The sequence below is a fragment of the Calliopsis andreniformis genome, chromosome 6 (assembly GCF_051401765.1).
Source record: "Calliopsis andreniformis isolate RMS-2024a chromosome 6, iyCalAndr_principal, whole genome shotgun sequence".
Taxonomy (NCBI): domain Eukaryota; kingdom Metazoa; phylum Arthropoda; class Insecta; order Hymenoptera; family Andrenidae; genus Calliopsis; species Calliopsis andreniformis.
Window position 1 is genome coordinate 22,467,408 of NC_135067.1, and position 18,409 is coordinate 22,485,816.

The 18,409-nt window shown below is 45.1% G+C and overlaps 1 protein-coding gene across 6 annotated transcripts in view; it reads left to right on the plus strand.

Moving 5' to 3' along the window:
- Positions 1 to 18,409, plus strand: part of LOC143180248 (uncharacterized) — a 57,983-nt gene that overhangs the window by 15,405 nt on the left and 24,169 nt on the right. For 4 of the 6 annotated variants that reach the window (XM_076379838.1, XM_076379840.1, XM_076379841.1 and 1 more), the window contains exon 1: positions 12,926 to 13,930. In XM_076379838.1, the coding sequence (XP_076235953.1) occupies positions 13,630 to 13,930 (301 nt within the window). In that variant the 5' untranslated portion in view covers positions 12,926 to 13,629. Of the gene's footprint in view, positions 1 to 10,023; positions 10,078 to 12,925; positions 13,931 to 18,409 lie in introns of those variants that run through there. The other 2 variants (XM_076379842.1, XM_076379839.1) reach the window with 2 other exon arrangements.

Genomic DNA, 18,409 nt, shown 5'->3' on the forward strand with positions numbered 1-18,409 from the left:
ATGAAACTTCGATAGTTGCGACTTTGACATTGGCAGGTGAACCTCGTTTATTGCATTTCATTAAGGTGTGTCTATTTACCAAGTTCCACGTGTCCATGATAATCCTCTCTTAAGCAGGAAGCTTAAAGGTCAAACGCGACAAAAACTTGTGATTGCGAGGACAAGGTAATTGCTAATGGATGCAACCAATTGGCGAGTCTACTACGGCAAATATTTAGAGAAGTCAAGGAAAAACTGTGGCAGGAATTTTTCTGATTCAACTCACCCGACGACGTTTGAAATTGCTGAAATGAAACAGCTATCGACGTGACTTCCGGTGGCGTCGACAGGTTCAATTCCGAATTAATTGCCACAAACGCCTAAGCCCCTCGCTCGCCTAATTGGCACGTTAATTGCTCTCGTTGACGTATCGAGTTTGCCCCGCCCATCGCGTCAGTTAATGCCACAGGTAACACGATCGGAATTATCAGGACGAAAGCCCTTTACTAGGACACTGGGAACAGCTGTGAGCTTTCATCGCGACCGACACGGTTCATATTTTCAACGTATTAGTGTCGCACTGCCTACACACGCCCAGCAAAATGCCAACCGTCGCTCGGAAGCGCGCAACGGGAATTCTTGCCACCGATTTCCTCTTAAACGATTGTATTCGCCTCGGGCAATTGCAGAAAAATTGTGGGTCATAATTCATTGCTCACATTTCTCTCGAATTTTCTCAAGGGATTGAGGAAGTCTTTCTCCTACCTTTTTTCCACTCAAGAATTTCGCAGACAGTAACTTGAAATGTTATCCAATAATTTCGCAGGAAGCGGCAAAGCCGCACAGGAAATCTAGAAAGAGTTATCAAAAACAGCTCTCGATACCTCGTCTCTTTCCGGCGACGTAGCCACAAAGCTTGTTGAAAACGTCGCTGATCACGTTGTGGAATATTTAAACCGATGGTTGGCGCCGCGGAAAGGTCCGTGAACAAGGATATAGAAGATCGCAGTTTCCATCAGCTTTTTCCAGCCTGACCCAGGGCTATTTTAAGAAGGCATTCGTCGAAAGGGCGGTCGCGCGAGCCTCGAACGAATTCGTCTGGACTTCGAGGAAGCTGGCATAGGACGGGGAACGAACTGCCGCGCGTTTCTCTGTTTCGAAATTCCAAAGGGAATTGGCGCAACGTGCCAACGTCTCGTCGCGAAAACGTGCCATTAGGACCAGCGACGTGAATAGAAAATTCCTGTGTCGTGCAAAGGGTAGACTGTTTCGAACGGCTGCGAGCCAAAGTGAGACTTCTTGTTCCGCGATTAACGGAGTTATCCCATTAGGAGACCTGGCGGTAAACGGAATGTTAGGGTATTTCTTGTTGCAACTGTTATAACTACTACTATTTCTTCATCTTTAGTGTGACTTTGTTCGTAGAAATTTGTTAGGAAAGTGTCACACATTTCCACAGTATAAGTTACAATAACAAAAGAATCCCCCTTAGAACTTTGTAAACTTAATCACATCCAAAACATGGTCATCTAGGTGACGATATCTCCAGGTGGTGGCATTTCACCGATAAAATGCCTTCAGCAAACATTCTCGATCTCATGGGAGCAATTTTCCTTCGTTTCGCTCCCTTTCCTCACTTTTCCTCTATCTTTAACGGGAGGAAATTAAAAAGACGTCGAGGTGCGCTAAGGGCATATGAGAGGGCGAATTGTTGTCTGTGGAACCGCAAAACGGGAAAGCTGTTCTTCTTCCTTGTTTTCCTTGGTTAATTTGCGGAGTAAGGGGCGGAATGTGGCATGGTTACGTGGCAGAAAGCCAGGGAGAGCATGTTGCTTCCATTGTTCCTGCGTTACGTGGCCTTCTCGCGATTGCCGCTCGATCCAGCGATATGATTGAAGCCGCCTGATCGCTTGGAGCACCGCGACCGAAGTGTTGAGTCGCCTCGAATATTATCCGATGTCAGAAGCGATGGAAATTTCTTAAGAACCTGCTCGAGCCCCAAGGAACGTGGAACCAGAAGATTCCAAGGGCAATTAAGATGCTGTCTGTGACCAATTTTCTACACATCATGCTTAGGATGACGAGTTTCTCGGACTGTATTCACTTTTTTAATTAGAAATTCATTTATAGTTAATGCAGCTGCTATCAAGGGGCTCACGTTTCGCAGCTCTCTCGAGAAACTTGCAAGTCGATGAGGAACGATGCGTTGAACTTGGAACGCGAAACGAGGCAGCAGCCCGTGGAAAAAGTTTCGAGGTCGGCGAGCATTTCGTTCGAAACATATCGCTTGCTCAACCCACATTTTATGCGATTAACTTTGCTCCCCGAGAATTCCAGCGGTATCCTCGTCTCGGCTTGGAAAACTTTCTGGGAAATTGACTTCGCGATCGACTTCAAACTTTCCTTTTACAGCGAAATAAAACCGACGAGTCTAGGTAGATTTAAAGCAGGGAAAACGAGGAAAACGCGTTCAGTTGTAAAATTGATCAAGAAATGGTTGCGACTAGACGTCCATTCGAAGATGAGTTATTGCTCGGTCCTACTTTCATTCGGCGGAATTGAGATTAGAGGTACATGAAAAAGATGAGAAAACGGTTTAAAAAGAGGATCTCGATCAGGCTTGTGTTAAACTTGAAAAAGTAAATTCATGGAGTGGAACATGAAACCTCACAGCTAGAAAAATGTCAGAAAATTGTCAAACGTGTCGTTTCATCTTATTATCGCCGTTTTCCGGCATTTCTTGTCAGAGATTCGGCGATGGTGGATCGACTGAATAAGCATGGAAAAGCCATTCGCGAGACAGACGTCTTGCGGACGAACTGTCGACAGAATAATTTCATGTATTATTTATCGCGCATTCCTCGCGACTGGCTGGTCCGTCATTATACCGGGTGCTCCATAATTTATGTCTCTTAAGTTAGGTTTTTTAACGAACATACGAATAAAAGTCTCGTGGTTTCCGTACAACCGCAAATGACTCGGGTATAAATCTAGAAAAGCGGTTGTACGCTTAATCGCGATGTTTTGTGTGTCAGGAAATGAATTGGATCGTTGTGGAAGCATGGTAGGAGTGTCATACAAAGGGTACTCGTTATAATACTCGTTCCCTGTGCGTAGAATCGGTTTTTACATCACTATGAATCCCCCGCTTCATCTGTCTTCCATTAATGTCGAAAATAGTCGTCTTTCATTCTCGCTGATTTTCATTCCTTCTCACTGGTCTCTATATTCTCGCTTTCGTCGTAGGAAAAACGAAAAGCGTAATCATCGACGAATGATTTGTTCTCACAATATATTCACGTCGCGATGAAGTATCTATGCTCATAAATAATAATTGAAAATCAATATAAAGGTTACTAGAGGTTACATCGTTACAACAGAAACTTTTTAAGGGAATTAGAAGTTTGATTTATGCAGGTTTAGTGTTTTAAGCTTCCGCGTGTAAGTCATGTTCACCGTGACTTTTATCGCGAAGTTTCAGTGGCATCGAAGCTCACCTCGCCAAGGGTCAAACGACAAGTGAATGTTAGTGTGTATCTTGTGAACGATAATTGCACCTTTCGACTGTGTTCAGGTCACTAATCAGCGACTTGGAATTAATCAGCCAAGTCTAGACTCGATCGACGAATGTTCGCTTCATTTAGGCCTTATTTGATCGAGTGATCGATAGGCTTCCAGGTCACCCGGTAGAGACGGTATGCACCAGCGAGCAACAACTCGTTTCCATCGCGTGGGAATACGAACTTCCCAGTAGCCGTGTCTATTGGAGGCCGTTGCTTGTGCCGACAATCCGTCCCGATGCACTTTGACGGCGAGGACTGCGCCGGCAGACAGAAAAATCCGCTGACAGCCTGGATCCTTCGCAATAAAATATTTTAACGGTACTTTCTAGGGCATCAGCGTCTTCGCGAGAGCCGGCCCCTGGTACTCACGATCGATCTCGTCCGCCGTGAAAACGCTTTTCACAGCCACTCCTCTCTCTCTCTACCGATGAATATTCCTCTTGGGTTCGTCTCTCGAATCCTTGGGAACGTACAGGCCTCAGCAAGAGCGGTCGTGGCTTTCACGAATGAATCTCTGCGGCTAGATTTTTGAACAGTCCATTTCAAGTGTCTTTGTTTTTAGCTCTTTTGGTCTTATTGTTAGCAGTTCTACCTCTTTTGAGAAGACGAGCAATTTTTTTCTAATAGTTTTCGTTAAGAATTCTTGTTATATTACTGTCAGGTCATTGTCATAAACGTAATAGCTGAAATAATCCAATTAATAACATCCGAGAAGCTCGTAGTTCGGGCCACGAGTTAGCAACGTGTATAATCGATACTTATCGCAAGCTCAGATCGCCCCAGCCTAAGGTCAACGAACAAGCTCTGCTTGTTTGTAGCCGCGGCCAGCTAGAAACAATCGCAGCGATATTTGAATGGCACTGAAGCCGCCATCGTTACGGCTATTAACCAAGTTTTTATCCGACAGAAGTTTTCATCGAGCGTGGCTCGCGGCAAACGAGGAAAACGACTCGGCTATCCCTTTAACGAGTGTCATCGACCCGGTGGAAAGGTCAGGAACCACAAGAGCCGGCTTTTTCGCGCAACACGTTACTGCGACGAGTCGCTCAGGAAAAACGTGCGACTGCTCGCGGTTTTCCGGGATGCGCGTGACTTATCGCATCGTAGATCGATCGTCAGGCGTGTCTTTTCGACGATTCCCGAGGGACCGTGTTCAATCTTGGAAAACGATTATCGTCTATCGATTCAGTTACTCTCGGTAATGTGTTCTGCTCAGTCGAAAACCTTCCCACGTACATCTTTATCTTTCGCGACAAATTCGATCATTTTTTTTCGTTCCATGAATTTCCCATTTGCGCAGAATTCGAAAGGTATTCGACTGTTTCAATAGAATATGTGGTTCTCGAGTATTTCTGATAGGTGAAATATGGCTCCTGTTGCGACAGGGTTTAGCCACTAACGGTATGACTTGAACGGGAATTAACAAGTAATTCCAGACTTCTATCCACCAGTGTAGGTTTTTATCTGAGGCGGTAATACAAGAAAGAGCTATCTTCTGATAGATAGGCACCCGTAGTCCCCTAAGTAGCACTTTTCTCGTGTCGTTCGGACCGTTACGCTACTTTCGCTAAGCATCTCGCGGCGTTTTTGCGAACAAACATCGCGTTCGACGATCGACGATGATTCGCGGACTCCTAGAAGTACTTTCCTCGCTCTGCTGCTGGGTGCAGCCCCGTTCTCGGTTTTCATTTCGTTCTTGTTTCCGCGGTGACTCGCGTTTTAGCGGGACGTTCGTGCTGGCGATGCAGGTCATTAGGAAAAGCGAGAAAGGGAGCGCGGTCCGGTGGTCGACGAGTTTTCAGACCATTACGGATTTTCAAAGGAAAGGATAATTAGCGCGCTCATTAAATAACGCGCAGGGCTTTTTCGTTAAGAGCCTTTTGCCAACACGGTTCTCTTTCTCTTCGCCTCTTCGTTCGTGACAATCACCTTATCGCAATGGGATTGACCCTACTCATCTCTTTGGGCTTCGTTCGGAAATCGACCAATGATTGCATCGTTTACCTAACGCTTGCCTATAGAGAGGGAGTCGAGGTGAGGATATTCTTGCAGATAGACAAGTTTCAAAGAAACACGCTTTAAAAGAATATCTTTGAAATACAGAAACATCTTGATGAACCGGTTTAACACGAGGTTCAAACCTGAAACGCACTCCTAATGATTAATTTTATTTTTTATGAGCAGACTAGATACTATTAAATCATAGTCCAAGTCTCACTCAACGTTTCACTCTGCAATGCACTGTCCTATGTAGAGGTTGCTAAAGAATGCGTCAACTGTTGGTTAACGATTTGCAGCTCTCAAAGAGAGCTTTATGACGGAAGCTTACGATCTGACATGGATTCGAGAATATTCCCCTTCAAGACTACTCCACTCCACGAAGCATTTGAAGAAGAATTAGGTCGATTCAGGGCACTTGGGTCACGCCAAAGTAATAGTTCTTGTAGAAGCGGGATGTGTTTCAAGGGCGTGTTCTCGAGCCGATTTTCGTCGTGTTTCTTCGTTACGCCTCGCAAAATATTGCAAATTCGTTCGAGGAGCATCTCTGTGATGAAACAATTTCATTCCTTAAGACGATCCAATTTTCTCGGTCATTTTATCATTAGTCCGAGAAAGGCTGCGCGGCTGTTTCATGTATCGGTGACATCGAGCGGGTAGGAGAATCTAATTTTCGTTGATTGGTACAAAGGACGTAGCAGGCCGCGATAACTCGAGACGCTCTCAATAGTAGGTTGTGCATGCGAGGGCGGAGGGTGACATGGTGTCACTGAGTCATTCAGCAACTTGAGTCAACGAAAACTCCATGAAGGCTACACTGAGTAGCCTTGTTAAGTAGTCTTGTTATCGCGCGTATTTAGATACGATCGCTCTGTACTCAATTTTTCTATCAAGATATATTTTTTTCTGAAATAAATACGTATCTGTTGTTATTATTACAACATAACTATGGACACGACTACTTTACCGAAGATTCTATTTGCATCTTCTAAGTATGATCGCCACTCTGTTCAAAGTAGGTTCGCGCGGTTTTCAGACGCTAATTCAACCAGAGAAAGGCGTCATAGGCTGTTAAACGATGAACAATAAACGTGACTCACAGACCAGACCAGTCGTTTCCTTTATACTCGAGTAGATAATTCCAGTAGGCGATCTCTCTCTCACTCAGCGGCTGTTAATTGGTTCGACCTCTAGTCCCACGTGTTTCTCGCGAGATTTTTCGTCAGAGGCGAAGCGAGAAATCGAGTAGCCGATTGGCTACACTGCTACACTTTCAACGCCAGACGTAGAGAACCTATTCATATGGAACTGTCGAGACGTGATCTCCCAGAACGCGAAGGATTCACTGGATCCGTGGGTGGCTGGATAATTTACATAAGACGGTGGCCCTTGAAAGACGTCTGGTGCGTGGGCGGTCTGCCGAATCTCTCGAATTCAATCGAAAAGAGAGCGTCTCGATGAACTTTTTGCACTCCAGAAGCTCCAAGAGTATCCTGACTCCAACGTATTAGGGACAATCGGTCGATAAATTTCGAGCAGCCTATTCGGCTTCGCTTCGTTCCAACGATCCACGAGATTTCATAGACTCTTGGATTTCCAGCATCAGACCCAGTGGCCTGCGCTCAACTCCGCTCCAATATAATCTAGAAATAATTCTTCGTGTTCGATCAGCAGAGGTCAACGCACGGTCGCGGCAATAGCGCCGAATACTTACCACTGGAAGACGATAGCCACTCTAATTTAATTTACTCTTATCGTGGCTCGCCCTACGTTCCTCATTACTCTCGAGGGATCGAATTACCATCACAGACGGTCGATTCCCGAAATGACTCTTTTGGGGTGCGCGCACGCAATGTGCAGGCTGCGTGCTTTTTCTGAGAGTGACTCATTTTCCTCTGTTCATGAATCTGGGATAATGGAGAAACAAGCTTGCGGGATGGACAAGTTAATCTTCCTACCCTTGGGAAGTCTATAAGAGGCCTATCAAAGCCCAATCAAAGGAATCCTAATTCAGTCGAAGGATACGAAGAAGTGAAGTACTGGACACTCGAGTGAAATACGTAGCAGAAACTATGAACACAGAATAATAAAGTTCGTCGATTCCCCAAGTGGAAGAAGCTTTCTCTTCTTCGCCAACGAAACCACATTCTTCCGAGTCACGAATCTCCGACGGGGTCGTAGTCTCGAATTCGGTTAGGATTCGTTGCACTTGGTGAACGTTGAACCGGCTCGATCCACGATCGAGCTGCGTTTTCAACGAACGCCAGCACGCGCATCGCAAAAGTGCATCCTGGACAATGGCAGCGCGGTTGTTGCGGGCGTCTCGGTAATCACTCGGTGCTGCCTACTGGCTGGAGGAATAGAGAAAGAATGGAGTTAGAGGCCAGAGCTAGACTTTTCTCGTTTTCACAGTCTGTACGCCGGTGAAAGAAACATGTCAGCCGTTGTAGCTAGACAAGAGGAGGACGAGCACACGCTGGAGGAGTCCGAATGCACGGTGGCGCATCGTCGTTCCCGGTATTACCTTTCCTTTTGTCTCCTTCCAGCGAATAATCACGAATACTGTGAAAAACCAGGAAGCAATTGCTTCCCCTCTGCCGGCTTTTCTCATTTCCCGATGCGTCCCTCCCACCAGCGCTCTCTCTGGAACGGGATTAACGGCCTACAGCCTCGAATTCTTCTCTCTTTCGGTAATTACTCGTCGCCGTATTGTCCCTGTCCTGTCTGCCGTGTCGCGACACCTTAACTTTATATTAGAAACAGAATTACTGCCGCGGCTTTCAGATCGATTCTAGTCTTAAAATCAAAAACAGATATTTTTTTCTACTATCATTTTTTCTATTAATATCTTCGTAATTCATCGTTTCCCGAGATAACTCGAATCTGGTTGAAAACAGTTGCAGAAAGAATGTTACTTGTTTAAATCTACTGAGTTGCTGCAGAAGGGGTCAACGCCCTTTTCGTTATCGCAGTCTCTGATAAGCCCGCCTATGGGTGTCCGGTCGCATTTACGACCATTCCTCCCGGGGAAATGCTCAGATAAAAATTTAGTGTTTCTTAATGACAGTTGCTCTCGAAAAGAAATGCATACTGGTTTTTCGTTTACATTAGGGATTAAAAGAAGGGAACGAAGTGAAGGACGACGCGACAAATAGAAGGAAAAAAACCTCCAGAGTCTCTCTTTCGGATCAAAAGACCTTTTTGTGTTTAGAGAAGTCACAACTATTTTCTACCTCGCTTTCGTACCGCCGGACGAAAATACTCCCGGTGGTACTCGTTTCAGAGCAGACGTTTCTTAAATAAGCAGCTACCCAATCCGGAAAGTCCCTTCGAGAGAAATAGAAGTGCACGGAATGGGACACACGCTGCAGCTACTTCCGGGGGCTAGCCTTCTTGCATTTGTCTCGCTTCAGTTTTTTGGTTAGCTTCTCACAAAAAAAAGGGTAGCGTAACGAAATATCTATCCTAACAAAAGTTCCATTTTTTCTATTCTAGATAAATTCTATTCACTACATCTATGAAAGACATTACGTAGCTTCAAAGGAGTAGAAAAATATGAATAAGTGTTATCTGAATACATCTAAGACTATATTTTTTCAAAAGACAGTCCTCGAAAGCACAGAAATTTTTACGATTCGAGAAATCATGCTTCCGCGAAGATCGTGATGCTTTACACGCCCATTTTCGTGTCAACAAACATTTCGGGGAAGCAAACTTCTGAGGAGACTCGAGCAAACAGAGGGGAAACGTACGGAAAAGCGCAAGCAGAGGCGAGCAAACGAGGCGGCAGTTGGCGGCCTAATGAATGGATCGCGACGAGTGATCTATACCTTGTCTAGGATCCTCGTAGATCTCTGGTGACCCGCCACGCCCGGACGCGACAGAATTTCTGCCGTCTATTTATAAAGAGTGAACGAACGGCGTGGAAGCAGTCGGCACGAAACGCAACGCATCGGGTCAGGGCGGTCGCGATATGTGCGCCGCTGATCCGGTTAATTCTGTGACGCTTGGTGAAAAAATGACGAGAGGCAAAAACGAAAAACGGGCCTCACCAGACGTAATTCGCATTCGTGCCTCTCATATTCGTGGCTGGCTATAAATATCCACCGCGTCGTTCCTCTGCGAACGGACAAAACCGGTCGAGGACTGTTCGTGGTGAAACGCAATATTTTAACTGTGCTAACTCGTTTTTTATACCCGAGAATTGCTTTGTTTTTGGGGTACCCTAGCATAGGTGGAAACAGTGAGTCAGGGGAAGACTCCGAGAGAAATGCCACTTGTCGAGATACTTTGAAGAAACGGAATGGATACGATAGATGAGTAAAGTATCTGAGGTATTAAAGCGGCTGATATCGACTCGATAGTTTAAATGCACACACTTGCAAACTGGATCGTATAGTCAAGTTGTAGAATGTAGATGATTATGCAAGTTGGTTCTTTTCATAGTCCATGTCTTTACTAATGTGTTTTGTTTTGGTTTCAGATATTCGGGGCACGGCAACACGAACCGTATCTATCATGTCGGTTCCTATTTAAGGTAAGAGTCATAATAGTCAATTTATTTCGAATCCTATCCGATGTCTTTTAAAATGATGCAATGTAAAAGAGGAAGAAGGAAGGGGGGTATCAAAATCATAGAGAGAAAAAAGTGGAATGTGAACGAGTATATTGTCCTCGACGGTCGTAAAAGGCATCGGAGTAGGATGGTTTTGCATCGGCTCATCGTTCCTGGATACTTGAGCGATGAGAGAATCGATGTCTCGCAATAGATGGTTGTGCGCGGCTGTAACCGGTCGACAGAACCGGAAGTGAGCAATTACGCCGCCATTCGACGGAAAATCGGTTCGCGCGAGCTTCCAAATAGCGGAAGCCACGCTATTTTCCAGCTCAGCTTCCATCGCTATCCACCTACGTCGTAGTCGATTGGTAACAGTGAGTTCAGCCCACTGCAGAGGTGCCCTGTTATATAATATGTACTTAGGTTTATTCTATTTACTAGGCTCTATTTCCAATCTCACTATGCTCTTACTGTTAATATGCCGAATAATTGAAATTCTAAATAGTGAAGGATATTTTCATCGATGTTCAACTATAAAATGAATAATGTTAAATGCACCAATAAAATGGGCCGAGCGTTTCTCCTTTCGAGTTCGACGGAACAATTAAACCGCGACACTTAGTAAATCATATGCGCGCTTTCTCCTCGAACATGGAGAACTTCTCTAAAGTTAATTGCGCTGCTCTCCTCATCCCTCGACGAAAAGCGTCCCCGACGAAGAGAACAAGATTACCTGCGACGTTTTAATGGACGTCTGAACGCGACTCATTCATGGCGCATAAGGCGTCGTGAAAGTTGTGTCAAGGCTGATGAAAAATTAATAACGAAGTCTCTGGATACGACAAGCCTTGCGGAGGTGGACCGTACCTTCAGAAAGCTTTCTCGGCTTTGGCCCAAGGAGAAGAATGTCATCATTAGCGAGTTACACTCGCTGCTGAATCAGATAGGAACTGAACGACAACGCTTCACTTGCATCGACCCCATAAATAAACTCCTCCGCAACATAAAGGCAGAAAGAAGGAAAGCACTCTCGAGAAGACCCATGACGAGAGGTCTCTGACGAGGGTCGCTTGCTACTTGAGGACTCTGCAGGTGCTAATCATCAAGAAACGGTGTTATCGAGACTTTTGTTAGAAGCTCAACAGAGCACTGGCAGTCGAGTCACTGTTGCGTTTCAATATTCTGACGCTTATAAAATTAGGAATTGGAATTTATAATCCACTAGTAAGAGCTCGGCAATTGGAATGTTATTGAAATCTTCTCTCCAGACAAGTGAAGATTCTTGGACGCGTCGCCAAGCGTTTCATCTTAGAGGTCTTTCAGACGAGTCAACTAAAGAAAAGAGGAGAAGTTGCAGTGAATAGTTTCAAGAGAGATCCTCGACATTGGAAGTATCAGAAAAGGAGGAGGACTTCTAAAAAGAGGCAGGAATGGTCAACAACGCCGAATCCTGGCGTGGGTCGTGACTTAATGGAAGTGAGGGACGCTAACATGCTCTCGGCAAAGTCATTCCACTGCTCGGACAGCTCGTGGCAGCTATGTCAAGGTCGTGGCCAATTTCTCGACTTTATCTAACGAACTTAGCTCGATTAGCGCTTGCACGCGTTCGCTGCTCGTTCGCTGGAAACGCTTGCATAAAACTGCCACAGCACTTTCACCTCGCTCGCTGCTCTCGTTCGCGATGTGGGCGACTGTTTCCTCCGTGGAGTGCTCTAGCGATCAGAACCCGCTTCGTTCTTGAAGCACTATCGAATTAACGAGTTCCCTGAACGACCAAGGAGTTCCTTGGAAGAGGACTCTTGATGGCTGAGAGCTAGAGATGCTTGCTCCGAGATTGTGCAATTCTGAGCGTGTTTTGTTGAATTTGAAAATGAAAGTGTCCCTTATATTCCAGTGGCCTTATCGAGAAAAGTGCACGTGGCAGAGATTAAATAGAAACGGTAGTGTTGCAGGGTATAACGAGAGTCAATCATAATAAATTGATGTAGTTTGACTAGTTACGCTAATTACGCTAGGTGTGAGACGAAGGCCACTGATTACAGTCCTACTAAAAGAGTTCATTTTCACTAGAAGTCTATTTTGCTGGAGAGTGGAAATTTTTGCATTCTGGTATCAGTACATTCCGCTTTCAAATACCATTCATTCTCCCATAAAACAACCCATAAACAAATTAAAGTCAAAGCGGTAGCTTGTAATATAGGAAAGGTCACCTTCCACGTCAAAGAGTCACGTCCTTTGATCTTCAGAATCTCGACGAGCGGCGCAATCTAGCTTGTAACGAGACCCATCTATAAATAACGATCATTGAGAACTCCAAGGAATCTTTCTATAACGTAACTGAACGTGGATTACGGTAGCGACGTTGCTGAAGATAAAGGAAGAAAAACAACGGTGGCCCTGGTATCGGGTCACCGTGACGGCACTCGTCTCGCAGTTTCCCTCTCGTGGTCGACATATAGCCAGAACGCAGAAACGAGCTAGAATGAAAGGGATCCGCGACAGAGGGGGAGTTTAAAAGGTCCTCGGTTAAGCGAGGTGTAACGCGAGCTGCGATACCTTAACGAGAACCGGCAGCATTAATTTCGCTATCCCGGACGGCAACCTTGCGCATCCCGCGGCGCTGCTCGGAGTCGACGTGGTCGTCAGCTGTGCGAAGGTCAGGGTCGTCCGGCAGCCGAGGGTGCAATCGATGCACGGTACCGCCGCTCCTGCACCCCTCGCTGGCTGCAGTTACCATGGAGACCATCTCTCCTGACCCATTGCTACACACCGAGCCTGTGAGACGCGGAGAGAGGCTGCATCGGCCGACTGTCTCTCTGTGAGAGCGTGCCGCAGACAGGGAACTCGTCGGCACACGGACACTGTCGTACTTCCGTACTTCCGTGATTCTTTGTGCTTCGCCCTTTGCATCTCCGCTGAATCGAAGAGCTTTTCATCCTCTGTAGCTCTGGGATCGCCTGGATTTTCCACCTGACTCGCTCACTTTTCTGTACATTTTTCTTTTTTTCCGTTTCCGCTGGAGGTGCGATATGAGTGACCTTGTGGCCTAGCGAGAGTGTTCAAGAGAGATAGAGGAAACGAAGAGTATGAGAAGTGACGCGGGACTACTGTACGGATTCATGAAAGTTTTACGGTTAACCAAGGAAGTGTTACGAGGAAATAACAGTGATTGCAGCTTTCAACATCGAATTTATTCGAATTCAAATCGCGTGGCGTGCATAAACGACCTCACGGCGTAACGAGCTCTATTGTAAATATCCCTCTAATTCATAAAGCATAAGCTTGAATCGAGCAACGAATTGAACTCGCCAAATTCCTAAAGGAACCGGTCGCCGTGAGCGCGCAACGTCGAGTAACGAGGCTTTGTACAAGGTCGGTATGAACAGAAACTAAGGTCAGCTGGCGCGGATCGATATCCTCGAATCGTTTCGACACGGTTACCCGTATCCGTATCGCTCGTGATTCGCGGAGTGGCGGGAAGAGTAGAGCTGAAGGGAAAAATCGAGTGATCTTTCGACGACGCTGGAGAGGATGGATGGCTGGAAGAGCTGGAAAAGGGCTGAAAATTCGTTTCTCGCGGCGTGGTACCAGCGAGTCAGAGAGTCTTACGTCGCGATATGGTTCTTCGGGGTGTTTCAGAATAGCAGAATGTCGACGAGCACCGCCACTGGTGGCGGAGGAGGAGGTGGAGGCGTTGGAGGTGCCCTGACGCTGATGGGCTGTGTCAGGGAAGCGTCGCCACCTCCACAGAATCATCATCAGCAACAGCAGCATCGGACTCTAGGCCTAGGAGAATTCTCCGCGCAAAACAGCGTCGACCCCCTGCCAAAAGGTTTGTGTTCAGTTCTTTTTTTATCCTAAAAAGTTGTACCTTGGAAAAGTCCTTTTTGGAGGATCTGTTTGATGCAATAAACTAGGCCGTTTTTGGATCAGGAATGTAACCGATAAATCAGCAGGTCAAATGTACGGGAAACTTAAATTGAGTGGGAGCGACCTCGGGACGATTCAAATAGTTTTGAATAGGAGCCTCTTCGGAATAATTTATTTGAATTCTTTGAAGTGGAACCTACAGGTTGTTAGTGCAGACAGGAAGGGTATAACGAGTCGAGTTGAACCGCATTCCTAATTCTATTGTGTGAAAAACTTTTAACCGGTTAATTACTATTATCCGGCTGTAATGGCAAAGTGGCTGTATAGGATTAACCGTAATCCTGTCATTTGTGCTTCCTAATATAACTTAACTCTGAATCAATCAATAATGAATATTTAAAAAAAAAAGACTTTTAAGAATTGGAATGTTTCAAACTTTAACCGTTAAAAATTTGAAAATTTGAACACATGTCCGTTAAAAATTTGAAAATTTGAACATATGATCGTCAAAAATTTGAAAATTTGAATATGTGATCGTTAAAAATTTGAAAATTTAAATGTGACCGTTAAAAATTTGAAAGTTTAAATGTGACCGTTAAAAATTTGAAAGTTTAAATGTGACCGTTAAAAATTTGAAAGTTTAAATGTGATCGTTAAAAATTTGAAAATTTAAATGTGACCGTTAAAAATTTCAAAATTTAAATGTGATCGTTAAAAATTTGAAAATCTGAGTATTTAGAAATGTGACCTTTAAAAATTTGAAAATTTGACCCTTGAATACTCGAATATTTGAATATTGGCGTACCTATTCAGCTCTCCGCATCAGAATATGTTGCAAAAGGAGTAACAGATATATAAGATTGGTTCATAGAAGGCAGACTTTCGATCAGACGACGCGACGAGACGTATTGACATACCCGAATGCGATGAGTAAATTGAGGAAAATCGTCTTGCCTATGGCAACGGTCTGTACATGCGCGTATGTACATGCCACTAGAAAACGACGTGTTTCGCTCGCATTTTCAAGGTCTCAGCCGTGGATTACAACGTCGCGGGGAAACGAGCCGTGCCATGAAAAACGGATTTACGTAAACGGCACCGTTCTCCATGCCTCGTTCGTGTATCCTATCGATTCTCCGAGTTTTCAAGGAATTCTAGCCAGCTCCCGTATTCCATTAACCGGCGAACGTACCTATATTTTTTCCATCTATCGATAGCCCCCTTCTTTATCTCTCGTTTATCGCGAAAGCGTCGTATTGACAGACAAAAATAGTCGACGGTAATTATTCGACCGTGGTAATCGTGGATCGCGTGCGAGGCTCGGTCGGAAACCAGGAATTAAGGTGAAAGTTTCCTCTGACGCGATTCGCTGCTGGTTCCTGTCGGTCGGAGCGACGCGACGGGGACGGGAATAATGGAGATGGTTTGCAACGGGTTATTAAAGGGTAATCCAGCGAAGTGGCCTTTATCCATTGTCGTCGCGGAGGAGGAACGTGACTTCGTTGTCGTTACTCCCGCGGGGACATTGCATTTCCGAGAGGGTCCAACGACCTCTTTATTTTCATTAGCCTCCGGTAGATTGCCAGGCTCCGGGCTGGATTAGCTCGTAAGTTAATATCTGAATCGGTCGGACGATTGCTAGTTACCTCAAACTGCGTTTTCGAGACCTGCTACGGGCTGGCTATGAAAATGGAGCATTCCTCCGTCGCGTCGCCTCTTCAACTTTTCGAGCTTCTCGAGATTAGCCTGTGAACTTGACGACATCAAAGGAATTTCAGAGTTGTTTGAGTAGCAGGGAAATCTGCAAACGGTTTTAAGCAATATGAAGGCAGCGCCTTTAAATTCTGTGTACCTTAAAGTTCACCTCGATAACTACTAAGCGAAATATTGGAATTTTTCAAGTTTTCAGAAAAACTGGACACGATAAACGATCCTAACTTAGATGAAAGGCATTTCTTTTAAACTCACCTTTCTTCTCAACTTTTTGATAGTTTCGAAACAAAGTACCAAGATGTGACGTTTTGTTTTTGAAAAAAATTTACGATATGGATACCAGAGTTAAATAGAAATTTTGAACGTCAGGAGCTCACGGTTACGTAAGTGTTGACGGTACCAGGAACGTCGTGACTCTTCTTGCAAACGTGGAAACAGATGTTTTTGTTAGCTGTCGTACAGCAGGCCCGAACGATCCGCGCGTGACGTTATTTTTCACGGTTCAGCGATGTTGTCGTTGCTGATGCATGACTAGCACACTCGCAGAGAGTGTCAAGTACTCGTACACGCGAAAGAATCGGCTCTTATCTCGCCGCCCTTTTTGCTATGCGATTAGACTGATCGACTGATAATTCGAAACTGAATCAAAGTTCCCTAGATCTTGACAAACGAAGTTAGAGTTTCAGCAGTTGATCTCCAAGGTTAACCAGAGTTCCTAATGAGTGTTGTTCTACAGCTCGGTCAGGCTCGTATCAATAAAATGCTTGAAAATAAGGAATCAAATTTTAGTAAGGAAAGGTGATACCCACACGGCGTTGAGCAAGAACACGCCGCTATTAACAGAAACAGTGAAACTGGGCCATGGCCAATCGTGGAATGAATGACCAGTCGAACGTGCTCGTTGAGTTACTCCGACTGCCAGAACTTGCGTAGAATTACGGGATTTCCAAGTACCCGCGGACCGAGTGTTTGCGTCTCCTCTGTGGAATACATGAAAATATTTTGCGAGAGCGTAGGCAAAAGATCAATCCAATGTCGAAGTCTGATATAACAGAGAAACTCGATTCTGTTGATGTTTCATTCATCAATGTAACCTTTATCATATGATAAAAAAGGAAATTGCGTGTCGACTATGACAATTCTCTTCTTCAACAACTCCAAAGATCGCGTTTTGAAAAATAAAGAGAATCTATGAAAGATCTTGATCTGCCTAAAGGCATATCCTACCTCTTGCCAAGACTGAGAAGAGCAATTATCATCGTCAGTAGATTTTTACCATATAAGGAGAGTGGCAACCGATAGGGTTATCTCGACCTAGACGCGTGTAATCTTATCGACATTATTTTCAGCGTCATCAGCCTGTGCAAAGTCAGTCAGTTGCAAGCAAAGCATGTGGCTCTCTCAAAGTTCTGTGGAAAACCTGTCAGAATGCCAGACGAAGGTAACTGACGCGATTCGATTGACCGTTCTCTTGGTTCGTTTCTTTCCTTTGCGTCTAGAGCAGTGAAAGTAAGCGATAGGAGCGAAGCATCGCTGGGAGGCATCCAGGGTGTTCAGGAATTCCCGTAGAACGAGTGTTGGTTTGGGAAAAGCTTAGGTGTCAGAGGAATGCGCGGTGAGTCAAGTGGATCGGTCTGGAACAAAAAAGTAACCCTAGCCTCGGAAAGCAGACGAGCCTTTGGCGTGATTCGCGCTTCTAATCGTGACTAAGGAGGAGAGGGTGTCTACCCTCTTTGAAACGCGCCCTCCACTTCCACGCGTTCCCATTCTCCGCGTCTTTTCGACGATTCAAAGCGTCGACGCTTTGCCACGCCACTCGTTCCTCGGATTTTTCCTTTCACCTTGGACCCCTTTGTCGCGGCCCATTCTTTCGATACTCCGCAATTAAGAGGCATCCGTGCGTTAACGAGCGCCGCCGCGCTCTCGACCGATCGCATTATTTGCTTATGCCGCATTTTACCATCCCCTGTTCTCGAATCACTCCCTATTGTTGTTTTCCTTGCCAGAACTCCGAGCGACATCCCTGCTCGTCGTGATTCCCACCCGGCACGAGGCTTGGGACCTTCGTCTTCGCGGGAATTAATCCTGAAGTGGAGGATAAAGTTACTTAGGTGGGAAGACGGTCAGTCGAGGAAGATTAAACTGTTTTCCCTAGTGGGAAACATGATTTTCCTCGTCGCTGCGTTGAAATTGTCCCGAGGTCGTCGCGAACTAGAGCACTGCAGAAAGAAGTTTCCTTCCAGGATGATTCATCTGAACGATAGCAGCGTAGTTAAGGCAACGTGACTCTTTGAGCGAGATTATCTGTCACGATTCTTTGTTTGCTGCGCAAACTGTGCTACGAGCGTGGCACTTTACCACTATCTGTTGACTTTCAATCGAATACAGTTGTTAGTTATTTGAAAAATGTCTTGCGGATTCGTTTGTGCTGTTACGTTTCGTTTACATTTGTGTCGTTTCTCCGTATCATTAATTGCATACGTAGGCAAATTGTATTTGATCTTAAATAAAGTAGAATGGACGTTTCAAGTTACTTTTCTTGAAAAAATAACCTAAGCATCGGAAGCACGTGCCGAATATTCAATATATCAGTTTCCCTTCTGGTACTTTATCTTAATTCCAAGGTTACACTTATCGAGAAAAGAAATTTATTACCTATGTCGCATTCCACGCAAGAAATCTTCATATCTTCCACAGATTGTAGCAAAAGTAAACAGGTATACTTTTA